General features: G+C 42.2%; 1 protein-coding gene across 2 annotated transcripts; it reads left to right on the forward strand.

The window, feature by feature from the left end:
- Positions 1-4452: 4452 nt before the first annotated feature.
- dlk2 (delta-like 2 homolog (Drosophila)) lies at positions 4453-19160 on the forward strand. 2 transcript variants are annotated; one of them, XM_018766013.2, is made up of 6 exons: positions 4453-4637; positions 7460-7545; positions 13993-14050; positions 15447-15577; positions 16143-16287; positions 17440-19160. In XM_018766013.2, exons 1-6 carry the CDS (start codon positions 4615-4617, stop codon positions 18194-18196), a joined length of 1200 nt encoding a protein of 399 aa, XP_018621529.2. In that variant the 5' UTR covers positions 4453-4614; the 3' UTR covers positions 18197-19160. The 2 variants fall into 2 exon arrangements, with proteins under 2 accessions (XP_018621529.2, XP_018621530.2); XM_018766014.2 differs by having other exon boundaries at positions 4453-4590.
- Positions 19161-21350: the final 2190 nt, after the last annotated feature.

Below are 21350 nucleotides of genomic sequence, written 5' to 3' on the forward strand. Positions count from 1 at the left end.
GGCTAAGATTAATAGACAGAAGTGAGGACCAGGTGGCCACGAGGCATCTGAACACTTTATATCTCGGAGTCATTCAATACCTTCACATCAAGGTCTTCCCATACCCTCCCAGCCACTCAGCATCGTGTGCAGATTATAGGCAGTTAGATGTACGATGCTTCGATGATACGCCTTCTTCCAAACGTGAATCTCTGGCGTTTCCGCTGCCTGTCTTGAAGTCATCGCTAGGGCTGGTCAAATATAGCGGGCCTTTCCACATAACAATAGGTCCAGGGTTAGGTTACAGTAACCAGGCCCGGCCCTGCGAGTCGCACCTGCCACCCCCCACCTTCCCACCCCGGCACCGTTCTGTCCCCTGCCTTCATGTAATGGATAACGTTTGTCACAGTGCAGTGCTGGCGCGCCCCCTCAAAGTGATAGGCAGGGAGCATCCCAGTTATGGAACGTTAATTCTTGCGGCGAGCTGGTTGCACACGGGGGAGGGAGGGTGTTAATGATCGAACTGGTGTCCCGTAACAAAACAAATGCCTTCAAATTGCAAAGTAAAAAGCAGTGAAGAGAAGGAGGTTTTGTCACCGCACGCAACAGCCACATTTAGGTCATACGTCTTGCTCTGTGCGCACCTCACCTGGGCTTTGTAGAGTGAACTAGGATGAGTGCAGCTGCCATGACTGTTGAGTCTCAGCTAAAATGTAGGTAAACCTGTCATCTGGGAATGCTGCGTAACTTCAGTTTCTGTAAATTTTGGCCAGGCTCATAGCCTGTCCTGGATCACCCAGGAAAATGCTCAAGGAATTAATCAATTGTAAACTGGCATTCTGTAGAGGTAGACACAGTGCTACAAGCTACGGATGAACACCCCCTGGGAACACCAAAGAACCTGCTGGGAAGTCTGTTGCTGGCGAAATTTAAAAACAACATTCACCGGCCATAGTTTCATTGCCAGTGTATATTATACTGGAGATAGATGTTCCACAACAAGCAGACACAAAGCACAAAAGGATTAGTGTGGGCACATGGAAATGGATGAGGTTCTGAACAGAAGGGTTCTCACTGGCCTCTCTTGAATCTTTGCTGCTTTGCTGTCAAAGTCCTGTACTAGTCAAGAGGACATCAGTTCCAGCTCTTCCAGCAGGTGGGAGGTGCTGCTCTGGCTTTTTCCTTCCCTCCCCCTTCAACTCTGGTCAAAAAATAGCTGCATTTCTGCTGCTTCTCTCTAATCAGGGCTTAATTTAACACTGTCGCAGAACATCATCCAACAAAGCGCCTGCCAACAGAGAAGCACCCAACCCATGGACGAGGTTCTGAGAGACGTGGGCAAAGAAACGAAGGTGCTGGAGAGGGTGCCAAGCGGCCAACGCATGTTGCCCGCTTGCAGGCCATTTCCACTCCGTTTGCACCAAAATAACCTGGTGGAGAAAGAGGTCCAGTGCATGTAGAGGAAGGCTGGAGGTAGTTCAAAGGCCCTGACCTACAGACAGGCTGATCAGAGGCGCTGATTCTGCCCTCCTAAAACCGACCACAGCAGCCCCGATCTTATGCTTCTATCTGGAAAATTTTTGCCAAAAACCATGGTATCAGCCATTTTTGTTGCTGTATCTCATCTTATCTTTAAATTGTTGGGAACCTTACAGTGGCATAGTTCAGACCAGTGTCACCTTTTTTGCAGTATTTCAGCTTGAATTGTGAGAACTTCACAGCAATCAGGACTGCGCTGTGGTGTGACTTCTGGTAAGGTAATATGAGTTCTTGTTATTTTCCATTTTTATATCTGTTGTTTCCTTTGGTTGACTTATTAACACTTGTATTTAATTTTTTGGTACCATTACATCCTTGTGGATGCTTTTTGACAATTTGCCATTTTGACCAATAGTTTGTGACATTTTAATTGCTATCTAAGTTACATCCTGTATTTTTAATAATTTTAAGAATGTATAACCCACCATCACTGGCTGTTTCAGGATCCCTTACTAACTGATGAGTTGAGGGCTATGGGACACACTATATGTGTGTGTGAGAGAAAGATGCTTATGTTTCCTGCTATCAGAAGCCTTATCTACAACCTGCTTAGCAAAGTTTGATTTAATCACTGTTAATAAACTCCCAACAGTAATGTGGAACGCAGAGCCTGGGCAGGCAAGGGTCATGTATGGCAGGCAGCATTCGTGTAAACTGGAATTTTCATTTAGAACCAGAGAGGTTGAGGGAGCCGTAGATAGAGGAATGGCTCTGTGCTCTCTGTAGACATCCACAATCTAAAGTCCTCAGTCATTTCATACTGATTTATCTGATATCATAAAATAATAGAAAAAAACACAGCTGATGTTGTCATTGCTGCTATTTTGTTCTCAGCAGTTTGCTGCAGGAATGTGAGTGATTCAACAGCAGGCATGATCTTTGGACATGCAGAATCGTTCACTGAATTTTATTCCATGTGTCTTGTAAAGAAATATACTACCATTAAACCATTTCATTAGGATTTCATGAAATACAGGATGCTGCACAGATTTTATCTGAGCAGAGGTCTTTGGTTGCTACAGCAACAGCAGCCATCAAGGACCGGTTATCTGCTTTTTTATAAGTGAAGGATGTGCTGGGCTCTCTCATGACACAAGAGAAGTCTTTTCATGTCTTGAGTGTTATTACAATAAACACCAGCCAAAACAGCACACAGGGCTCATCATTCCTCCAAGGCAGCTTTTTTTCTTTCTAAATACACACACAGTCTGAAACCACTCGTCCAAACGAACCCGGCAACACAGGGCGCAAGGGACAAACCCAGGACAGGACACCAGTCTGTCACAAGGCACCCCAAGCAAGACTCGAACCCCAGACCCATCAGAGAGCAGCACTGAGCCAAGCCTGCTGTGCCACCGTGCTCTCCCCTTTCCAAATACAAACACAAAAAGCAACCTCAACACATTAAATGGGGACCACTAGGACCACTGGCCTATTTGCCAGACAGCTGCCTGGACAAAGGGGAACCTACCTGAACCTACTGCCCTTTATACAACCATCTCACCTTATAAATATGGCATCAGCCCTTACTCTGTGCTGCTCTCTTATAGAGCAGCCTTTATACCCCAGGTAGTTTTTCTCCTGTTACTCACAAATGGGCCGGCTTCAGTTTTTTTTTGCCAGAACAGAGACATCCCTTTCTGCGCTTATCATTTACTGGAACCGAACGCTGGAGTAGCAACAATAATCCTGGAAATGCAGTTAAATGCCTCAAATCAGCCCAGTTACTAGCTTTCCTTAAATCTGAAGATTACAGAGGAAGAGTGCTCACACCCCTGCAGAAATTCTTCTAATTTCTTCTGATCTACTCGTTTTACCTCAGCATAAAGGGATGATAAGAAATACACATTTTTATCTGTAAATATCAGAATGGTATAACTGTGAAAAAACTTAAGATTTACTTCAGTTACTTTATTTCTATCAGTTTCAGCGAATACAGTGGACGTCAGTCTTGCGATTAGAATTAACCATTGTGCATACGCATGACCACGTCAAAATTCTGGACAATCTTGTGCCATTATCCAAAAAGCAGTTAACCTAGACAAAATGAAGGTTTTAGAGAATGGAGGTGTGAAGGGACAAGCATGCAGGAAAAAGCTGATTTTTTTTGTTTATTCACATGCTTTTTGCTTGTGGAAGTATCATAATAAGCTCCGACTATGAGGTTCTGCGCAGTGATATCTTAAAATACCTTGTAGCCTGAGGGAACCAGTAGGTGGGTCAGTGTTCTAACAGACTGACAAAACCAGATTTCATTCAACAAAATAAGAGATGTCAGTACATTTCTCATATTGCATATGCAGTTTTTGAAAAGAACAAATGTGCTAAGAGAATAGTGATTCTAAGTTAAAAAAAATATATATATTTCCAGATATTAAATGCTGCTTCCCAAGTATGTCGCCGCTGGTACATCCAACTGGCTGTGATGTTGGGGGAATGCAACACACTCCCTCACACTCCTCCACAGAGAGACATGTAGATGCCTGTACAAATCACTCAGCCCTAATATTGTTCAGATAATCCCCTGAAAAATGATCCCTTTCTTGCCTTTGCCTAAAGAGGGAGCATGTGGGCAGAGCCACCAAGCCCAGGATTCTTATCTGTCACCACAGCAACAGCCCTCAACAATGAGTGTGATGTTCCTGGAGGCATGGAATGCGTAAGGAAAGCGGGAGAGTCGTGTGGGACCACACCACCGCTCCTCAGGAACATCTGCTCACCCATGGCTCCAGCAGAATCTGGAGACATGGCGATAAGGTTACCATCAAGCACGGATTTTCATGGTTCTCGTGTGCCTTTGGGCACCTTGCAGGAAGCAAGAGAGAGGCGTCTGTCTCTTTAAGAGCAGCCCCTCACCAGGTTGTGTTGGAGTGGGGAGGCGGATCTGTGCCTGCCTTTATTCCGCCTCTGTTGCTTCAGCGGGATTCCTGTCAACGAGCCCTGCCTGGCGGCTGCCGTGCGCCTGCGTTCGTGTGCCTGCATACGTGAGCGCGTGCGTCCCAGGACTGTGTTCCACCCACCGAAAGGCCCCCCACCGCCGCTACCACCTGGCTCCTGTAGCCGTCACCCCAGGTGGGTACATCCATCCCTACGCACATGTGCCTCCCGAAACCGGACAGGTATGTCCATTTTCATCTGGAGTTTCCGAACACACAGTACGCGTTTCACGTCCGTGTGCCCATAGGCGCTGTCCACTAAACTGTGCCGTTTACCTTTTGTGATGCAGCCTTTGCTTTTGGCAAAAATAAGGACTTGGGGAACCAGTGCGGTTCCTAATTGCTGCTTCGAGCTTTTTGGTGTTTCTTTATCTTGTTATTCAAGTCACGACAGCATCCATGAAAGAGCAGAACAGTTTCAGTTGAATGGTTATAGTCAACCAGCATCATTTGATATTTCCTATTTCCTTTCCTTGCTCTGTTGTTCCACTAAAATTCAAATAATTTTGTCTTTGTTACATGTGACAACAAATGAATATGGAAACAAAAGTGATTAAATTAAGAGTGTTCTGAATATTTGATGTCTTATGTGCATTCAGTTCCAAACTCTTCTATTTTTTTTTTTATTTTTGTGTAGGCCTTTTTGCATTTCACCAGGTTTTGTTACATTGTAAAACTCAAGATAAACAGTCTTTTGTTGAGTACTCATCTTCGTTTTCACAGGCTAATGTACAATACAACAAATGTGACTCTGCCTGTAGCTCCCAAGAAAGGGTTAATGTCTCAGGAGAGACCAACAACTTCCCAATAGTTTTTCTTCCAAGAAAACTGTGTGAGGATATTTCTTAGATGAGCGGAGCGGCTGTCTGGGGTGTGAAAGTAAAGTCACACAATCAGGAATATCACAGCCAAGAGATCTGTCTAAAATCTGCCAGTTTGCATTTGAGCTGCTAATTTATGTCAAGGGTATAGCTAATTTTCCATGTTGTTCTTAAGGCCTTTAGAATGCAATGAAAGAGAAATTTGTTTCTTAATTTAGGTTAATGACCATATTTGAACCTGCCCTGTTATTCTATGAAAGATCATAGTTAAAAAGGCCTTGATAATTGGTCTTGTGATTGTTTGTGCACAGCAAGGTGTGGTTCACCTCTCTACGAGGCAAGAGAGACAATAAATGATGCCTGGCATCGATTCTGGGACATCTAGGACAACAGCTAAAAGTCACTGATGTGGCTGGGAGAAAACTTTCTATGATGAAATTAAATCTCTCATGTTACAGAGTTCGAAATACAGTCCAAGTTCATTCTCATTAGCAACTCTGGGGCTATGGTTAAGACACAGGACAACCAGCAATTGTTTTCCAAGTTTCCTGCTAATCCCAGAGACCAGCAACATCAAGTGGAAATTACTGAGGGGATACAGGAACACAGATCAGGGGGGTGGATTGAAATGAATATGCCCAATGGGGGAGAAGAAGCTGTCATTGTAAGCTGTAATCAGATGGAAAAGGTCACCCCCACACCAGCCCACTGGGCAAGGAAAGCACCTTCCCCAGGATTATCATCACAGCACCAATGCTTGACCACATCAATGCTGGGTCATCTGAGGACAACTTGACACTGGGATAACTGGGAACACATTATTAAGAACACAAAAATGGCAGACACCATCTGCATAGCAAGATATACAGAAATGTCCTCTTAATAATAAAAAGGGAAAAAACAAATAAGCAAATGAACAACAGTATGGGGCTGAGGAGAAAACATCTGAATGTACTGTGTAGGTGTCCATTATTAAAAATTCACAGTACCCATTTAATAATTAAGCAGAGGTATGTTATCAGCTCAGTTATTGGGTTTCTCTTGGTTTGATCTTTGTGACTTGGGTAAATAATCTCAGCTGAGTGCACCAGGTTTGCACTGGTCTGCAATGGACTCGGGCAGATGTCCTCTACGCTGTCACCTTGGTAGTCAACATTACTGTTCTTTTGTCGTTTTGTGAACTTTTTCCACAACTTTCACATAATGCAGAAAGCAGTTTATAGCCTAGGGGTACAACTTTAATCTGAAATATTTTAGTCACGATTGGCCAATGTGACATACAGTAACTTCATTATTTACATTACCTAACACTTTCACCCAATGCAACTTCTAATATTTAACCAACATATTTAACTAATTACTGTTACTAGAAAATTTCACAGTACCACAATAGAAGCAGGACCAGGGCTTGAACAACCTTCATATTAGAAGACAGTCTCTTCAAGCCCTACACTAACCGCTTCCCCAGGAACAGTAACTATAAAGATGGTTCATGACTCAAAAATAGATGCAAATGAAAATGCACTAAACAAATAAAAGTTTAGAAATATCTCACAAAATCAAAAACGTGTAGTATGAGGAAAAATAACTATCAGCATTATCCCCAAATGTTTCAATAAAACAAATTACCAGTCTTTAGGACCAAGCAATATGGAAGTGCTAATACTCATGTTTTCTTACCAGCTGGCGCACATATGTACATACATACGGTATATGTATATATGTACACACACACACATACATACACACAGTATATCTAAATATATATATTTTGTAAATTTGTGTTACATAAGAACCAACACATATTTGTTATACAAAGCCATACTTTTAACAAGTATTTTTCAACAGCCTTAATACTTCAGTTTCCCCTGGTGATTTCGTAATATTTGCAAAGAAAGATGGCAATGATTCCTGCACCTGAAGAAGCTTTAAATTAGCATACCAAAATTACCCCGAAGATCAAACCTGTTAACAATTAATGCTTGTTAACACTCGTGCCCGTTCATGTATCCAGTTAGACTTTGCAAGGCAACAACATGTACATGTATGACACTTACTTTATGCGTAAGCTAAACCAAGGTGTTTTGAGAAAACTAGAACACAAATCACACCAACTCCACATGCATAATCTCGAAAGCCCTCATTTCAAAAATACTGACAGAAGCTTGTTCTGGAATGTTATAGGTCCCCTGCCATTATGTCTGCGAGACTCACACTGAAGCTACTATTCTGGTGCTGCTGTCTGCTTGTTCAGTGCTGTAATGGACAAGGTAAGAGGCCTCTGCTGCACAAATCTGTGTAAAACTTCTGTGGACAACTGATGTGGCCTGTAGCAATCATGGTATGCATCACGCCTTTCTTTCTCTCTTTGATACTTGGTCAGATTGTAAATACACTTATAATTATTATACAAACTTCATTTGGACTAAATGCAGCATGTGTTTCATCCAATGATTCATAATTTTTTCAATCAACTTTTTATATAAAGTAGAAATTATTTAATTGCCTGTTATAGTTATAGAGCACGTGTGAAATGTTCTAGAACAGAAGGTCAAAATCAGAAGAAAAACATAATGGGAGGCATGTTAAGAAGTACTACGTACAATGTTTAACAGGGCAAGAGGGGTAGCACGTGTCTTGCTACCTTGCCCTGGATCCCAGTAGGGCCCGAGGGCTAAGGCCGAGGATCCTCACTTGGGCATCCTAGCTAAATATTTTTCTAACAGTGCAAGCAGCTGAGTGGACACTTGGATTGAATGATCCTTAATTTCATAAGGATCTGGTTACAGCTCCTTCGGAGACTGTCCATCAGTCTTACACCCTTCCCCCCCAAAGAAGTCCCGGCTCACTCAGCCACGAGCCGGACACACGCACGCGGCATGCGGTCTCCTCAGAGTGTAGGCTGGCTTCATCTGCACGCCTGTTGAGGATCAGCAGATAGGAAACCCAAACCTGCACTTATAAGTGGCACCAAGGAAGGGGTGGAAGGGGCAAACGAAGGCCGGGGGTAGGGTTTCATGGCCCGAGGGTAAAATTAGATCCCTCTGGTTTTAACACAAAAATACCCAATGTAGCTGGACAGTATGGACCTCGCGGGGGATACCAGCACACCTAGGTGCTCAACTTAGAAGGTAAACAGCCCCTCTGCTACTCTAACTCCCATACCTGAAAACTGACTTTGTGCACTCACTCAGGGTCTATTTATAGACTTGGTAATCACATTTCCCTTCATCTAAACATTGCCCCTTACCTACATCAGCTGGAGCACAATTTTACACTTCCTACAACTGGGGAATTACAAGCACTGAAGAAAATACTCAGGTTTACACATGGAATTCACTGTAATTTTTTGTATGTATTCTGCTCTGCTTGCTTTTTATTCTGCTCTTAAGGCAGTTACGCAAAAAAAAAAAATTGACACAAATGACCTAATAGGCGCAGCAATAGCATGTTACTGCAACTTAGCAAGACCCAGTCAAAACGAGATTCCTCATCTGAGTTCCTCTAGCTTGTCACACCGTGTCGGAATGGAAGGCCAGTGGGATGCTCCACTGTCCAGAACAACAAAGTTGGTTGTCCGAGACCCCTGAGCAATCTGTCGGCACTTGGAGTCCATACGGACCGGTGAAATTTTCACTGGAACAGTACGACACAGCATTCTGCTCCTGCAGTTTGGTGCCGGAGACCTGAAGCACTGCACGTGTTAAATAGCTCTCCAGGCAAGCATGGGCATATAGTAGTGACCCCAGACTTACCTTGATGTTTTGTTCTGAGAGAGAACTTCATGCTATTGCTGGCAACTTACTGGAACTATACTACTGAGAAAAACATGAAAATCCAACCACCTGAAATACCCCACAGAGTAAGAGCGGAAATCTATAGAGTGGGGAAATTTAAAATAAAATTCAAAAATTACAGCTGTCACTGGTGCCATAATGTTACCTAATTGCAGAACTGATTTCCCTTAAAGTCAAACACAGTCAAAAGATTACTATCACATTTGATTTCCTACCATTAACATGTCTTTTCACCTACAAGGTGCGTCATGAATTTGATCCTTTGCCAGTGCAGATTATATGAGTTTGAATTAGGCTATTTAAAGTGTCAGGGAACATTGTTTTTTAGTGTACTGCTCAGACACATTACTAATGTAAAGCCAAACTGGCAAATTCAGGGAGAACTAAGTGATTCAATGAGGTTATGCAAACACAGGTACTGTAACAAGTAATGACAAGTTCACAAATATAATTACATTATTTAATCAAAGGAGTGATCAAAATAGTAAGCAGATTATGACTAAATGTTGACAGTTTTTTTTACTAAATGTGGTTTTATGTTTCTGCTAAAACTGCAAGCAAGAACATTCATTATTGCTATGAGAGAAAGGCATTGTTGAACTGGAGAATTGTGCTTTCTTGTACTCGGTTAGATAAACACAGAGTCTAAATAGGATCGGTCCACATACCAGTGCCATGTTGATTTCACAATGCCTTATGATAACTGACAGCAGTAAATTACTACTTTACAGCAGAGAAAGGGAAAGGGGGTGATTATTGTGAATTCCAGTAACCTTGAAGCAGAACGGGTATGGGTGGTGACATGACCACGTCGAATTCCTCACCCCGCTCAGCACGCGCTACGCCCGTGCCTGTCGTCACCGACACACGCCCTGGCAGGTCGCCATCCCAGCCGTGAGCAGATCTGCAACACGCTTCACTAACGCAGCGAGAGAACCCTCTTCCAGAATTACTCATCCAAAGGATTATGTAGTCAATGATTCTTTAACCATAGCACTTATATAGATTATATAATATAAAAGCCAGTGTCAGATAAACATGAATTCTGATGAAGCCTGATGGATTGCATACCTCACATAGTATTGTTCAAGTCTTTTGTTATTCCATTTACAATAGCTGACGCTTTTCTCCAAAACAACTTACAATGTGTTTGATTACAAATATTACTATTATTTACTCATTTATACAGCTGATTAATTGTCCTGGAGCAAATAATGGTGAATAGCTTGCTCAAGGGTACTACAGCCAAAGGTGGGGACTGAGCCTGTGGCCTTTGGTCACAAAATTAGTAGCTCTGACCAATATGCTACCAGCTGTTGGCTGTTTCACTGTTTGGCTGATAATGAAACAGTTGAGTTTGACCCCTTTGCCACTACAGTAGGGTATAAACCACCAAACTTCATGTTACAAGTCTGTTTTTTCATTGGGCTATCAACTGATAACCAGTTATGCCTTTAAAATTAAGGTATTATTCCGATTCCTAATTATTAACACATTTCAAATAAAAATCGCACACATGGCCCAAGAAATAAGCTGTCTTGATCCCTGAAAAAGCATGGCCTCATGCATTCATTTATGCTACAGATAACTACATGACATGCCAGCTATATGACACTGCAGAAGCTCAGTACTATGGAACACCTAGAACGGATTTCTGTCATTTTCTTCTCTCACTGCCTTCATTAAAACCCAGTTTGAAAATGGTGCCAGGTATTCTGCTTCCCACTACTGCAAGTTGGGCATTACATTCTGGGAAGCTTGGATAAAACAAAAGCCCTTTTGTTAAATCAACTGTCAGCAAACAAAGTACTGAAGAGTAAAACACTGTGGATAAGAACACTAATGTAACTAACATTCAGAAACTACAAAGAGGGCAACGTTCAGCACACACATCCATGTACTGCAAATTTTGTTTGCTACACTTTACAGGTCTTACCAATTCATACAGCTGGGTATTGTACCTACTTTAAAATGGACTGGCATCCCATCTAGGGTGTACCCTTAACTAACCTTGAACCCTTTGCATCCAGGAAAGGCTCCAGACCATTGTGATAATGACTGGACAAGTGGACAGCGATAGTGCGTCTTTTATTGTTTTGGCAGTTTAGTTTATATCTTCCTGGCACACTATAATCACTACAGTACCTGATGCCAATGTATTATATATTGCAGCAAATATTAAAGTCACAGGTTTAACCAGGGAGGTGAGGGAAGTGGGACATATCCCCCATTGTTGAAGCAAGTCTAATTTGTCCTCTACAGTATTTCTGCATGCAGTGCTGTAAAAAAAAGTATGCTTGTATGTCGGATCATGCTCTGGCTGTACAACCTAACTGTGCTTGTTTCAATTCAAAGTTATGGCCTGATATTCTCCTTACAATTTTCTGATACAAATGGGAATTCATGGTTCCTTCAATGATAACAAGATGCCAAAGTACTGTGGCAGCAAAACATCTCCAGACCATCACATTGCTGCTGCCTCCACTATGCTTGATGGATGGTACAAGGTTCTCGCTCTGAAATGCCATATTTGGTTTTCACCAGGTGTAACTCGGCCCATGTCGTTCCAAAACTTATAGCTGATAACTATAGCTGGGCTTTCATGTTCTTTTTAGTGAGCAGTAGTTTCTATCTTGCCACACTCAATGTATTTTTGCAGTGCCTCTCTTATTGTGAAACAATGAACACTGAATCGAGCTGAACCAAGAGAAGTCTGCTATTCCTAAATGTTGTCCAGGGGTTCTTTAAGACATCGCTAATTTTTCACCTTGTTCGTGGAGAGAGTTTGGCACTGGATTCAGCACTGTTCTATTTAAATATGGCTCTGACCATAGTTTTATTAAGGCCTAGAGTTACAAAAATGGCTGTGTAACTCTAAACTTTTCACTGGAGATCTTAAGAGAAATTTCCTTTGAGCATGGTATGAGGTGTGTCTATGAATTTCCATCTTGCCACATATTTTTTTTTTTTTGCTGGTAGGCTAATAGTTTAATAGTCAAAGACTTGGACAAGGCTGGCCCACGTCAGGCCTGATCGTATTCGAACAACAGACTCTAATTACCCCCTTGTTAAGACTTATTAAAGTTAAGGGACAATTACTTAACACTTATTTTGCACATTTAAATATCTTCCGTAAGGAGATGGCATAAAACAATAGCGATCACTTTTTCCTCTCAGACTCCAATCAACACATATCTAGAAATGACAAAAAAAGATCGGCCAAAATGAAATGTTATAGTTTTAAACATTAATTACCAGGGGCTGTTCTACCACTTCTCCTGTGAACATCTCCTACCTGAAAGAAGCCTTGCTGCATATGGTTTTCTGGAGATTTTACCTCCCACACCAAAAACTGACATTGCACTCTCATTTTTTTTTTTTTTTAAAAAAAAAATGTCTTTTTGGACCACAGTAGTAAACAAGACTAGTTTAGTCACCAAGCCAGCAGTGGTTAGTAAAAGGCACCGAAGCAGGTGTGTGGGGGGGCCACCTTAATTCTTCTCACTTTCACGCTGTTTGCAGCTTGTGTGGTTGCAATTATTTTGCGATTTAATCAAGAACGGAGCACTGACTGAATTATGTTCTAGAAACAACACTTTCGTAGCACCATACAATTACTGTGCGAAACCTGTTGGAGAGACAAACTACAATTTGTTACATACATGTTGCGGTGAAGAAGGACCTGGTCTGACTGAGAACCTCTTTTCCTCAAGAACCTGCACCTCAAGCCAGCCTGCTTAGCCCCCCTCAGACTTTCCTTCCCTTTTCACTGGACAATGCACTCACCCTTTTACTACTCCCCACAGTGGTTGAACACAATTCCCTTTTACCCACAAAATACAACGATTTGCAATAAACAATAACCCATTTTAAATGGCATTTTCCTGCTCAAACTCCCAGTAATGCAGGTCGTTACCATATACAAGTTATTTTAGACGACCAAAGATTAATTCTATTTATTTATTCATTCGTCTATGCCCTTTACATACTGAAAATTCCTGACAATTTATTTATACAACAAGAAAAGGGGATTTGTGTTATTGTATATCACAGAGTAATGGAAATTGGGAGGTACGTTAGACGACGTGGCGAGTGGACTCGTGCGTTTACTGCTGAGACGTAGCTAAAGATTCAGTTGAACTGCAATAACGGTGTCCATTATTGTGCATTATTTATTTTTTACTGTTCCCGTAACGTAGAAGCACTCATTCAACACTGAGTTAATTACTCAACCGGTGACTAAACTGCACGTAATGTGTGTGGTTAACTGGCGTCCTGTGTAGAGGATATAACAATAAATACGTTTCCTACATCTGAAGGTTCCTGGTTCGAATCCCCTACAGTATTTTTAAATAAAAGTACTGTAGCGCGCTGCGTTCGGATGGGGCGAAGAAGGACGGACGGGCAGCATTTATTACAAACGTTTACTGGAACAGCGGCACAAGCTAGAGGCATCGACGTGAACTTACTGAAGGAAATAATTAATACTCTCGGTCCGCGGACCCCTAAAAACCTCAAACTAGCCTGCTTAGCGCCCCTCAACCTTTTTTTCTTTCCTTTTCACTGGCCAACACACTGACCCCGTTATATTTCTCGTGAGTTTCCACAGCGGGTTGAACACAATTGTGTTCAATTATTCAGATTCACAATAAACCCATTTTTCCCGCTCAAACTCCCAGTAACGCGGGTCGTTACAGCACTTTGCCTAAATGGCTACGGAAAGAGTCCCGCGCTGTAAAATGGCTACGTCACTGTGAGGCTGACGGTATAATACAGTGTAAGAAGCCTCAGACAGATATGTCCACCATGTACAGGTGAATATTTTATGCAAAACAGTGAGCCGTTGTTACGAAACTGTCAACAACAATAAAAATGTAGAAATGGTAAATGTGGTGTGACTGAAAGTACGCCCTGTTTCAGATGAAGACTGCCGGTGCAACCTGAGCCACGGCCGGTGCGACGAAAACGGAGAGTGCAGGTAAGACGAAAAGACCGTTATTTGCCACATAAGGACCGGTCTTGGGTTCAAATTGTCATGACTTCATCATCACACAGAGGGAAAACGGCGTTATTCAACAGAAGCAGACCTGCAATACTGAAATTTCGCAATATTAATCCTACATATATAGCATCTCAAAATATAACTTGAGAAGTGTAAATATTTATGGAATAAAACAGTCCTATTATTGCAAAATGTCAACATTTCTTTTTGCTTTTGGGTGCCACATCGGGACCTGTTTGAGACTGACGAACTCCTCCTCTTCAAAGCGCTTGGCGCGTTGAGGCACGAGCGCCCCCACGTGTCTCCTTCGTCTTCGCGTTTGCATTTATTTATTTATTTTTTATTTTTACATTGACTTGATCTGTCTGCTTGCTCTAAACATTGACATTTATTGATACAGTATTTATTAATATAACGATTTTCTGCAAAGTGACTGACAATAATATTATGCGGTATTTAGCTGACACCTTTTCATACAATGTGACTTACCATGCTAGATATACTACAGTACACTACCTTACTGTGAATCACTCATCTACACAGCAGAGAAACACACACACACACAAACGGCAATTTAGAGTCACCAATTCATTTAAAACGCATGCCTTCGGACTGTGAGATGAAACTGAAACACCAGAACATACAAAGTGCGTTAAATGACAGCACTGTCACAACTGTACGCTTCATATTCAGTGCAGGTGTGTGTATTGCACTCATACTATCAGTAACAGTCACAGAAGTGCTGTGTATGCACGTACCAAAGGGGACCAAAGGGGAGGTGTGGAAGGGAACTAGAAAGATAGGCGCAATTACTGTACACATTTTCTACTGGTACATTAAGTGATGGTTATTTATTACCTGGCACTTTGGACCATGGTACTTGCCCTGAACTGATCCAACCAAAATTGCTCAGCAGTCTAAACAGGGACATCAATTGGAGTAGCTTGCATAACCCTAACATTGTAACTGTATCCACAGCACCTGCTAGTGTAGTGGTTAGAGCTGCTGCCTTTGGACTTGGAGGTTATGTGTTCAAATCCCACCCTTTTGCTGTAGTACCCCTGAGCAAGGTAATTTCCCTAAATTGCTCCTGTAAAATCTACCCAGCTACATAGATGGATGGAAGTGCCTTGGAACTGAGTTTGACTTATGGCAACCACTTGCATGGTGTCCAATACATACACCCTGAGCTGGACTTAAACCCCATGCCTACTGGGCAGCTCATTAGCTTTAAGTGCTGTCCCTGCCTAGCTGTATAAATAGCAACTGTAGGTACCATAAAGTTGTTGGAAGAGAAAGGCAACCGTGGACGGAGATCACGGATTATATAAATTGTGGATACGGAGCACTAAGTGCTTTAGTTGTTTTTCAGATGTGAGCCAGGCTGGGAGGGGCCTCAATGTGAAGAGTGTGCGCGTAAGCCAGGCTGTGTACATGGCTCATGCCATCAGCCCTGGCAGTGCATATGTGAAAGCGGCTGGACTGGGCGCTTCTGTGACAAAGGTATGGTCCAGTTATGCATTGTTTCTCTACTATCATCAACAATCTCATATAATCCCAAATATCATTAATGGTTTTATAACCAAAATATTTTTAAAAAAATGAACAAAACCTTCATTATGAAAATGGTGAAGTATAGTATCTGCATTCATTTTAAAACAGAACGGCTAATACATTTACTTGACGGTTTTCTCCAAAGCAACTTTCAATGGATACTATGTAATGTTACAAGCCCACACACCTTATTCACCCCAGTGACTTACACTAGGTCACTCCTCCATACATCAGTGGAACACACTCTCTCTGTCACTCACACACTATGGGTGAACCTGAACAGCATATCTTTGGACTGTGGGAAGAAACCAGAGCACCTGGAGGAAACCCACGCAAACGCAGGGAGATCATGCAAACGCCACACAGACTGAGTGGGGATCAAACCCACATTCTCTCACACCATCCAGGTGCTGTGAGACAGCAGCACTACTTGCTGTGCCACTAATACCACTCATTTACAGTTATGGGATAATTTTAAGCCTTACAAAACTTGTCTCATCTTTTCTGCGTTCAGATATCTATGTGTGCACTAGTGAGCAGCCCTGTCAGAATGGAGCGACCTGTGTCACCAACGAGCTCGGGGAATACACCTGTATTTGCCCAGAGGGGTTCCATGGCAGGAACTGTGAACTGAAGATGGGACCCTGTGAGAAGACAAGGTGAGACCAGGTGTCCCCGTTTCCTCACTCTGTGGACATGCATCTCAAAGCAGTCTTCTGGAGGAGTTCACTGCATTCTCGGGGTACTCCTGCATTGCTGTTGCATGTGTGGATTTGTGATGCATTATGGAACATCATGGAACTTAAGTCATTGTCACAGATCTTAAAGGCTGCTGCTTTCAACCCTTGCGTAACTGAACTGCCAAGTCTGAGTCTGACAAATGTCACCAGAGGCCATCTATACTCTTATTTGCTCTTGATGGACAACCATATCACACAATCTTATATTACTCCATTGTGCTCTCTTTAAGGTATGAACCCAAAGATACGAAATGGGAATTTCATAAAATCCTGGTTTTGGCTACATGAGCTGATAATTGCAGTTCTAAAGCCACCAAAACGTTAGGTAAATAAGCCAAAACTGGATTCTAAGCACAACCGTATGAGTGTTTTGCTTGTTCAGCTAGTTGGCTTTTCTGCTTCAAAAGCCACTCTGACAGCTGAGAGACATGACAGCACAGACTGGTATGTCTAGGGATTGCTTGTCTAGTTCAGAGGGTTCATTACCAGTCCCGGTGGGTGCCACCAAACTTCCTCCCAGTTTCTAAGCGCAAGGGCAGAGTGCTGTTGCCATGGAAACCTCAGAACTGGTGGAATACTGGCTGTAGGCAACACTTGATTGGTTAAAAATGTTCATGTCAGGAATATCTTTTAACTGTTTTGATGGATGGGTTTGAACTGTTGCAGTATTTTAACCTGTTGTTTTAAAACAGTATAAAATTGAATACTTAGATGCTTCATTATGACCAAGGCCTTCATTTTTGTCAGATGACACTAATAAAGCCAGAGATCTAATGCTGTACTCATGTTATAATACACAGCATGCAATTATTTAACTGGTACACATAACTCAAGCTACTTAAGAGCTTTATCTTTCATTGCTGATATTTACTGAAGCACTCTCCTTGTTCAAAGCAACGACAAAAGTGCTCCTCCTGCGTGTAATGCTAGCTGAGTACTTAACCACAACATTGCCAGATTCCTACCCAGCATGAAGAGCTATTCAGTCACTTACTTCGAGAGTCCTACATTTATTGCAACACTGTCAGAAATGCTGATGGCTGCTAATGAATTCCTTTTTCACCTGCAAAGGTCACCATGTAAGAACGGTGGGCTGTGTGAGGACGACAATGGCTATGCCACTGAGCTGTCATGCCGCTGCCTGGCTGGCTTTGCAGGGCCGCATTGTGAAGTGGACGTGGATGACTGCCTTATGCGGCCCTGTGCCAACGGCGCTACGTGCCTGGATGGCATCAACCGTTTTTCTTGCCTCTGCCCTACTGGCTTCACTGGCCGCTTCTGTACAGTCAACGTGGATGATTGTTCCAGTCGGCCATGTTTAAATGGGGGTCGCTGCCTGGACCGCATCAACACTTTCCTCTGCCTCTGCCCACCAGGTTTTGGGGGCAAGACCTGTCAGGCACCCTTCAGGAAACTCAGTCTTGAGACCCATCCACCTACCTGGACTTCCCATGGGTGGAGCAGAAATGATGGTCCGGTCACTCCACCTTGGCCCCCCATCACCACTGTGGGCAATGGCTCACAGAGGTTCACGGCAAGCAGTGGTGGGCGCCTGCTGAAGATTTCCGTTAAGGAGGTGGTGACCCAGCAGGGCCCAGCACTGACAGAGGTGCAACTCATCACCATGTTGGTACTGGGAGGTATGACAGTGGCTGTGGTGGGACTTACGGCTACTATGGTGCTGAGGGGCCACTGTCGGGAACGTTCCACACGTTGCAGCCCACCACCTGCCTGCCTCATACCTGCAGAGCAGGAAGTAAACATCAGCTTTCTGCACAGCCCAGCACCTCAACTGGAAAAGAAGCAGCTCAATACAGACATAATTTAACACACTTGCTGCCACAGACTGCTTGTTCCTTCTAACCGGACGGCTACACCCCTGTCTGCACCTTGCCCCCTCCAATGACTGACTGTCCACCAGCCGTTCACGGAGGTGACTGCACTACAGAGAGTGGGCTGTGTACCTGTGCTTGAGAAGATCCACTAATGCTGGGCTGATAACGCTGCACAGAGTTCATTGGAAGTCGCTTTGGAGAAAAGCATCTGCTAAATAAATAAATGTAAATGTAAATGTAATGCAACAACCAGGACAGGACCCTGAAGGGATTGGGCATTTGCTTGAGAAGCGAAGAAAAGTGCAGCAAAATGTAATGCTGCTCTTTTTAACTGTAAAAAAACATAAAGCACTGGAAAATGGACCTGCAGTTTGCATACTGCAGTAGCTTGTTTCAAACTGACCTAAAGAGTTTGCAAAAAACTGCAGCCTCCAAAAGCCAAGATCCAACTCACTGTCAGTAAGCACCAAGTTGGTAAACACCACATTAGGATCAAAATGTAACTTTAAATACTTGTGGTCTTTTAAACAAGAACTTAAAATACAGCCACAATGAGTGACTGCTATTAGCATCAATGTACAGTGAGATCTTTACCAAGTTTTGGAAATTCTCAACATTTCACCAGTTTTGAGATTGTTGTGAATTGGGTGGTCATTTCTTTCAGATTTATAAACAAATCCCATCCATTATCAGTAAAAAGGAATTTACAGTCTGTATTTTTCTTAAATTTATATTGAGTTCATAATTATTTAAGGAACTATTATTTTATACAGTTTGTGGAACCCACAAAGTCTTCTCATCATTAATGGAAACTATGTATGCTGTATATCTATGTTCAGTATGTATGGACTGGCACTCACTGAAGTACTGTATACAAAAGAATTTTTTTTTAATCAATGGTGTACATGTAAAGGTTAATTCTCCTTCCTGTCATGAATTTTGTCTACTGTATTTAAAGCTGGAAATGTAATTTATTCTTGTAATTTATTCGTGAGACATGAAATATGTCCTATTTTTGATACAGAAAGTGTACATTAAAGCTGTGAATTGTGTCGAACTGTGTCCAATCAATTTAATTTAATTAAACCATTAATATAGATATAGAAAACTGATCCACATACAGGTGTGTGGAACAAGAGGCCTCACAGCACAATTGCTGGTATTGGTACAGACTCCTTCAGCACAGGATGCTTGACTGTGGACAGTGAGGTACGCAGACATTTGAGCAGCTTTCATGTTTCCTGTCCCTTTTAATTACCGTTTCTATCTTATTTTAATGACAGTTGGTACAAAGCCTCACTGTTACTTCCCACTTGCAGCTTGTCCTAACATTTCCATTCTTAATCATTTGCTTGAAGTTAGCCAGCACACTGTATTCATTTATGTCCTAGTCCAGTAGCCTTCAAAATTAGAGAATCTTCAGGATACTTAAGTAGGTCTTTTGCTGAACTTTGGTACCAAAGATTTAATTATTTTATACATAGTAATTTTGGGTACATGTGTTGGCTAACTTCTCATTTATAAAGCTGAATATTCAAGTTAACTACTGAAGGGTAAAACAACCGGGGTTCCTCCTCAACTTGATGCGCACACAAAATTCGTTCAACAACAAACTGCTAATTATGATGGACCGAAAAAAGCAGCTAAATTTCCCGAATGCTACAGTATGAATCAGATTCTTACCCTCTAACAATGTAGCTGAGAAGATGATGACTGAAGATTCAATACTCACCCATAAATAACAGTGTTGCTGATTGCCATTCCGGAGATTTTCACAAAAATTTGAAGTTGCAGACTTTAAAAACACAACAGTCAGGGACATTTTTTTAATGTTAAAATATAAATGTTCCAGTGCGTTTTCTCTGTACTACAATATGCCAAGAAGCTCTGTAGAGATTGAGTATGAGCTTGTAAATGGCTTGAAAAACACAAGAAAAGGGATACTGGGACAGCTAGGTAGCATAGTGTTTACATCTACTGCCTTTGAACCCAAAGGTCACAGGTTCCATTCACACCACCAGCTGTAGTACCCTTGAGCCAGGTACTCCCAGTAAATTGGTCTAGTAAAATCACCCAGCTGTATAAATGGGTAAATACCTTAACGCTGTAAGTTACTTTTGAGAAAAGCATCGGCCAAATGAATAAATGTAAATGACTTTTGGACTTCTTTCAATAAACTAGTAGTAATTGCAAAAACAAGGAAAACATTTCAACTCCCTGTCAAGCTGAATTACATGAAAGAACCCCAAAAAAAACAAAATGCTCTCTGCAGCTACAGTACATTGCAGGATTTACCACTAGTCCAGAACAATTACTGGAGAGCTGCTAACATGCCCTGTGAGAAGGAAAATTTAATCCTAGTTATTCTGCATAATTAACACTGTGACACAGGCACATTCAGCCATGGATAAGCCTTACCCTGTTAGACTTCTCTCTCTGTGCCACACCTCCAGACTCTGCTGCAAACCCAGAGATTTTGCTTAATCACTTATTTCCTGGGTGTGAAATCCAACCTGCTTGTCACCTCCACCCCAGCACTATATACAGTTGGGAAAATGACACCAATCACAGAAATATGCGATTGGTGTCATTTGCCCAACTGTATATAGTGTTATTTTGTGTTTGATTTGCCAAAGCGTTCCCATGTATCTCCTCTACTCATTTCTCTCCACTGGCTTCCTATAGCTGCCAGAATCAAATTCAAGACCCTGATCACTGTCTACAAATGCATCAATAGAACTGCTCCCAGCTATTTACAAGACTTAATCATCTGCTACACCCCAGCCAGACCCCTTCGCTCGTCTACTTCTGCTCACTTGATGGTCCCGCGCACGAAAGGTAAAGCTCGGAGGTTCTCGGTTCTGGCTCCGTTGTGGTGAAATGACCTTCCCGTCACTCAGAACTGCTGAAACTCTGTCTATATTCAAGAATGGTCTGAAAACTCACCGTTTCCAGATCCACTTCGCCCAAGATCTCTCCAGCTTATTTACTGTGTAATTGTTCACGCATCGTAACTTCATGACCATCCCGATACAACCTTTATTCAGCCACTATGTCAGCATTATACTTGCTAATTTGTGTATCTTAGAATATTAAAAAAAAAAAATGGTGGGAGGGTATCAGGATTTGTCTAGCCTGTGTTTTATG

The sequence above is a fragment of the Scleropages formosus genome, chromosome 8 (assembly GCF_900964775.1).
Source record: "Scleropages formosus chromosome 8, fSclFor1.1, whole genome shotgun sequence".
Taxonomy (NCBI): Eukaryota; Metazoa; Chordata; class Actinopteri; order Osteoglossiformes; family Osteoglossidae; genus Scleropages; species Scleropages formosus.

Excerpts from the sequence above, each read along its gene's own strand:
- dlk2 (XM_018766013.2), top strand. The coding sequence starts at position 4,615 with ATGTGCCTCCCGAAACCGGACAG. Across the intron at positions 14,051-15,446 it reads GACGAAAACGGAGAGTGCAG|ATGTGAGCCAGGCTGGGAGG; the intron begins GTAAGACGAAAA and ends GTTGTTTTTCAG. Across the intron at positions 16,288-17,439 it reads GGACCCTGTGAGAAGACAAG|GTCACCATGTAAGAACGGTG; the intron begins GTGAGACCAGGT and ends TCACCTGCAAAG.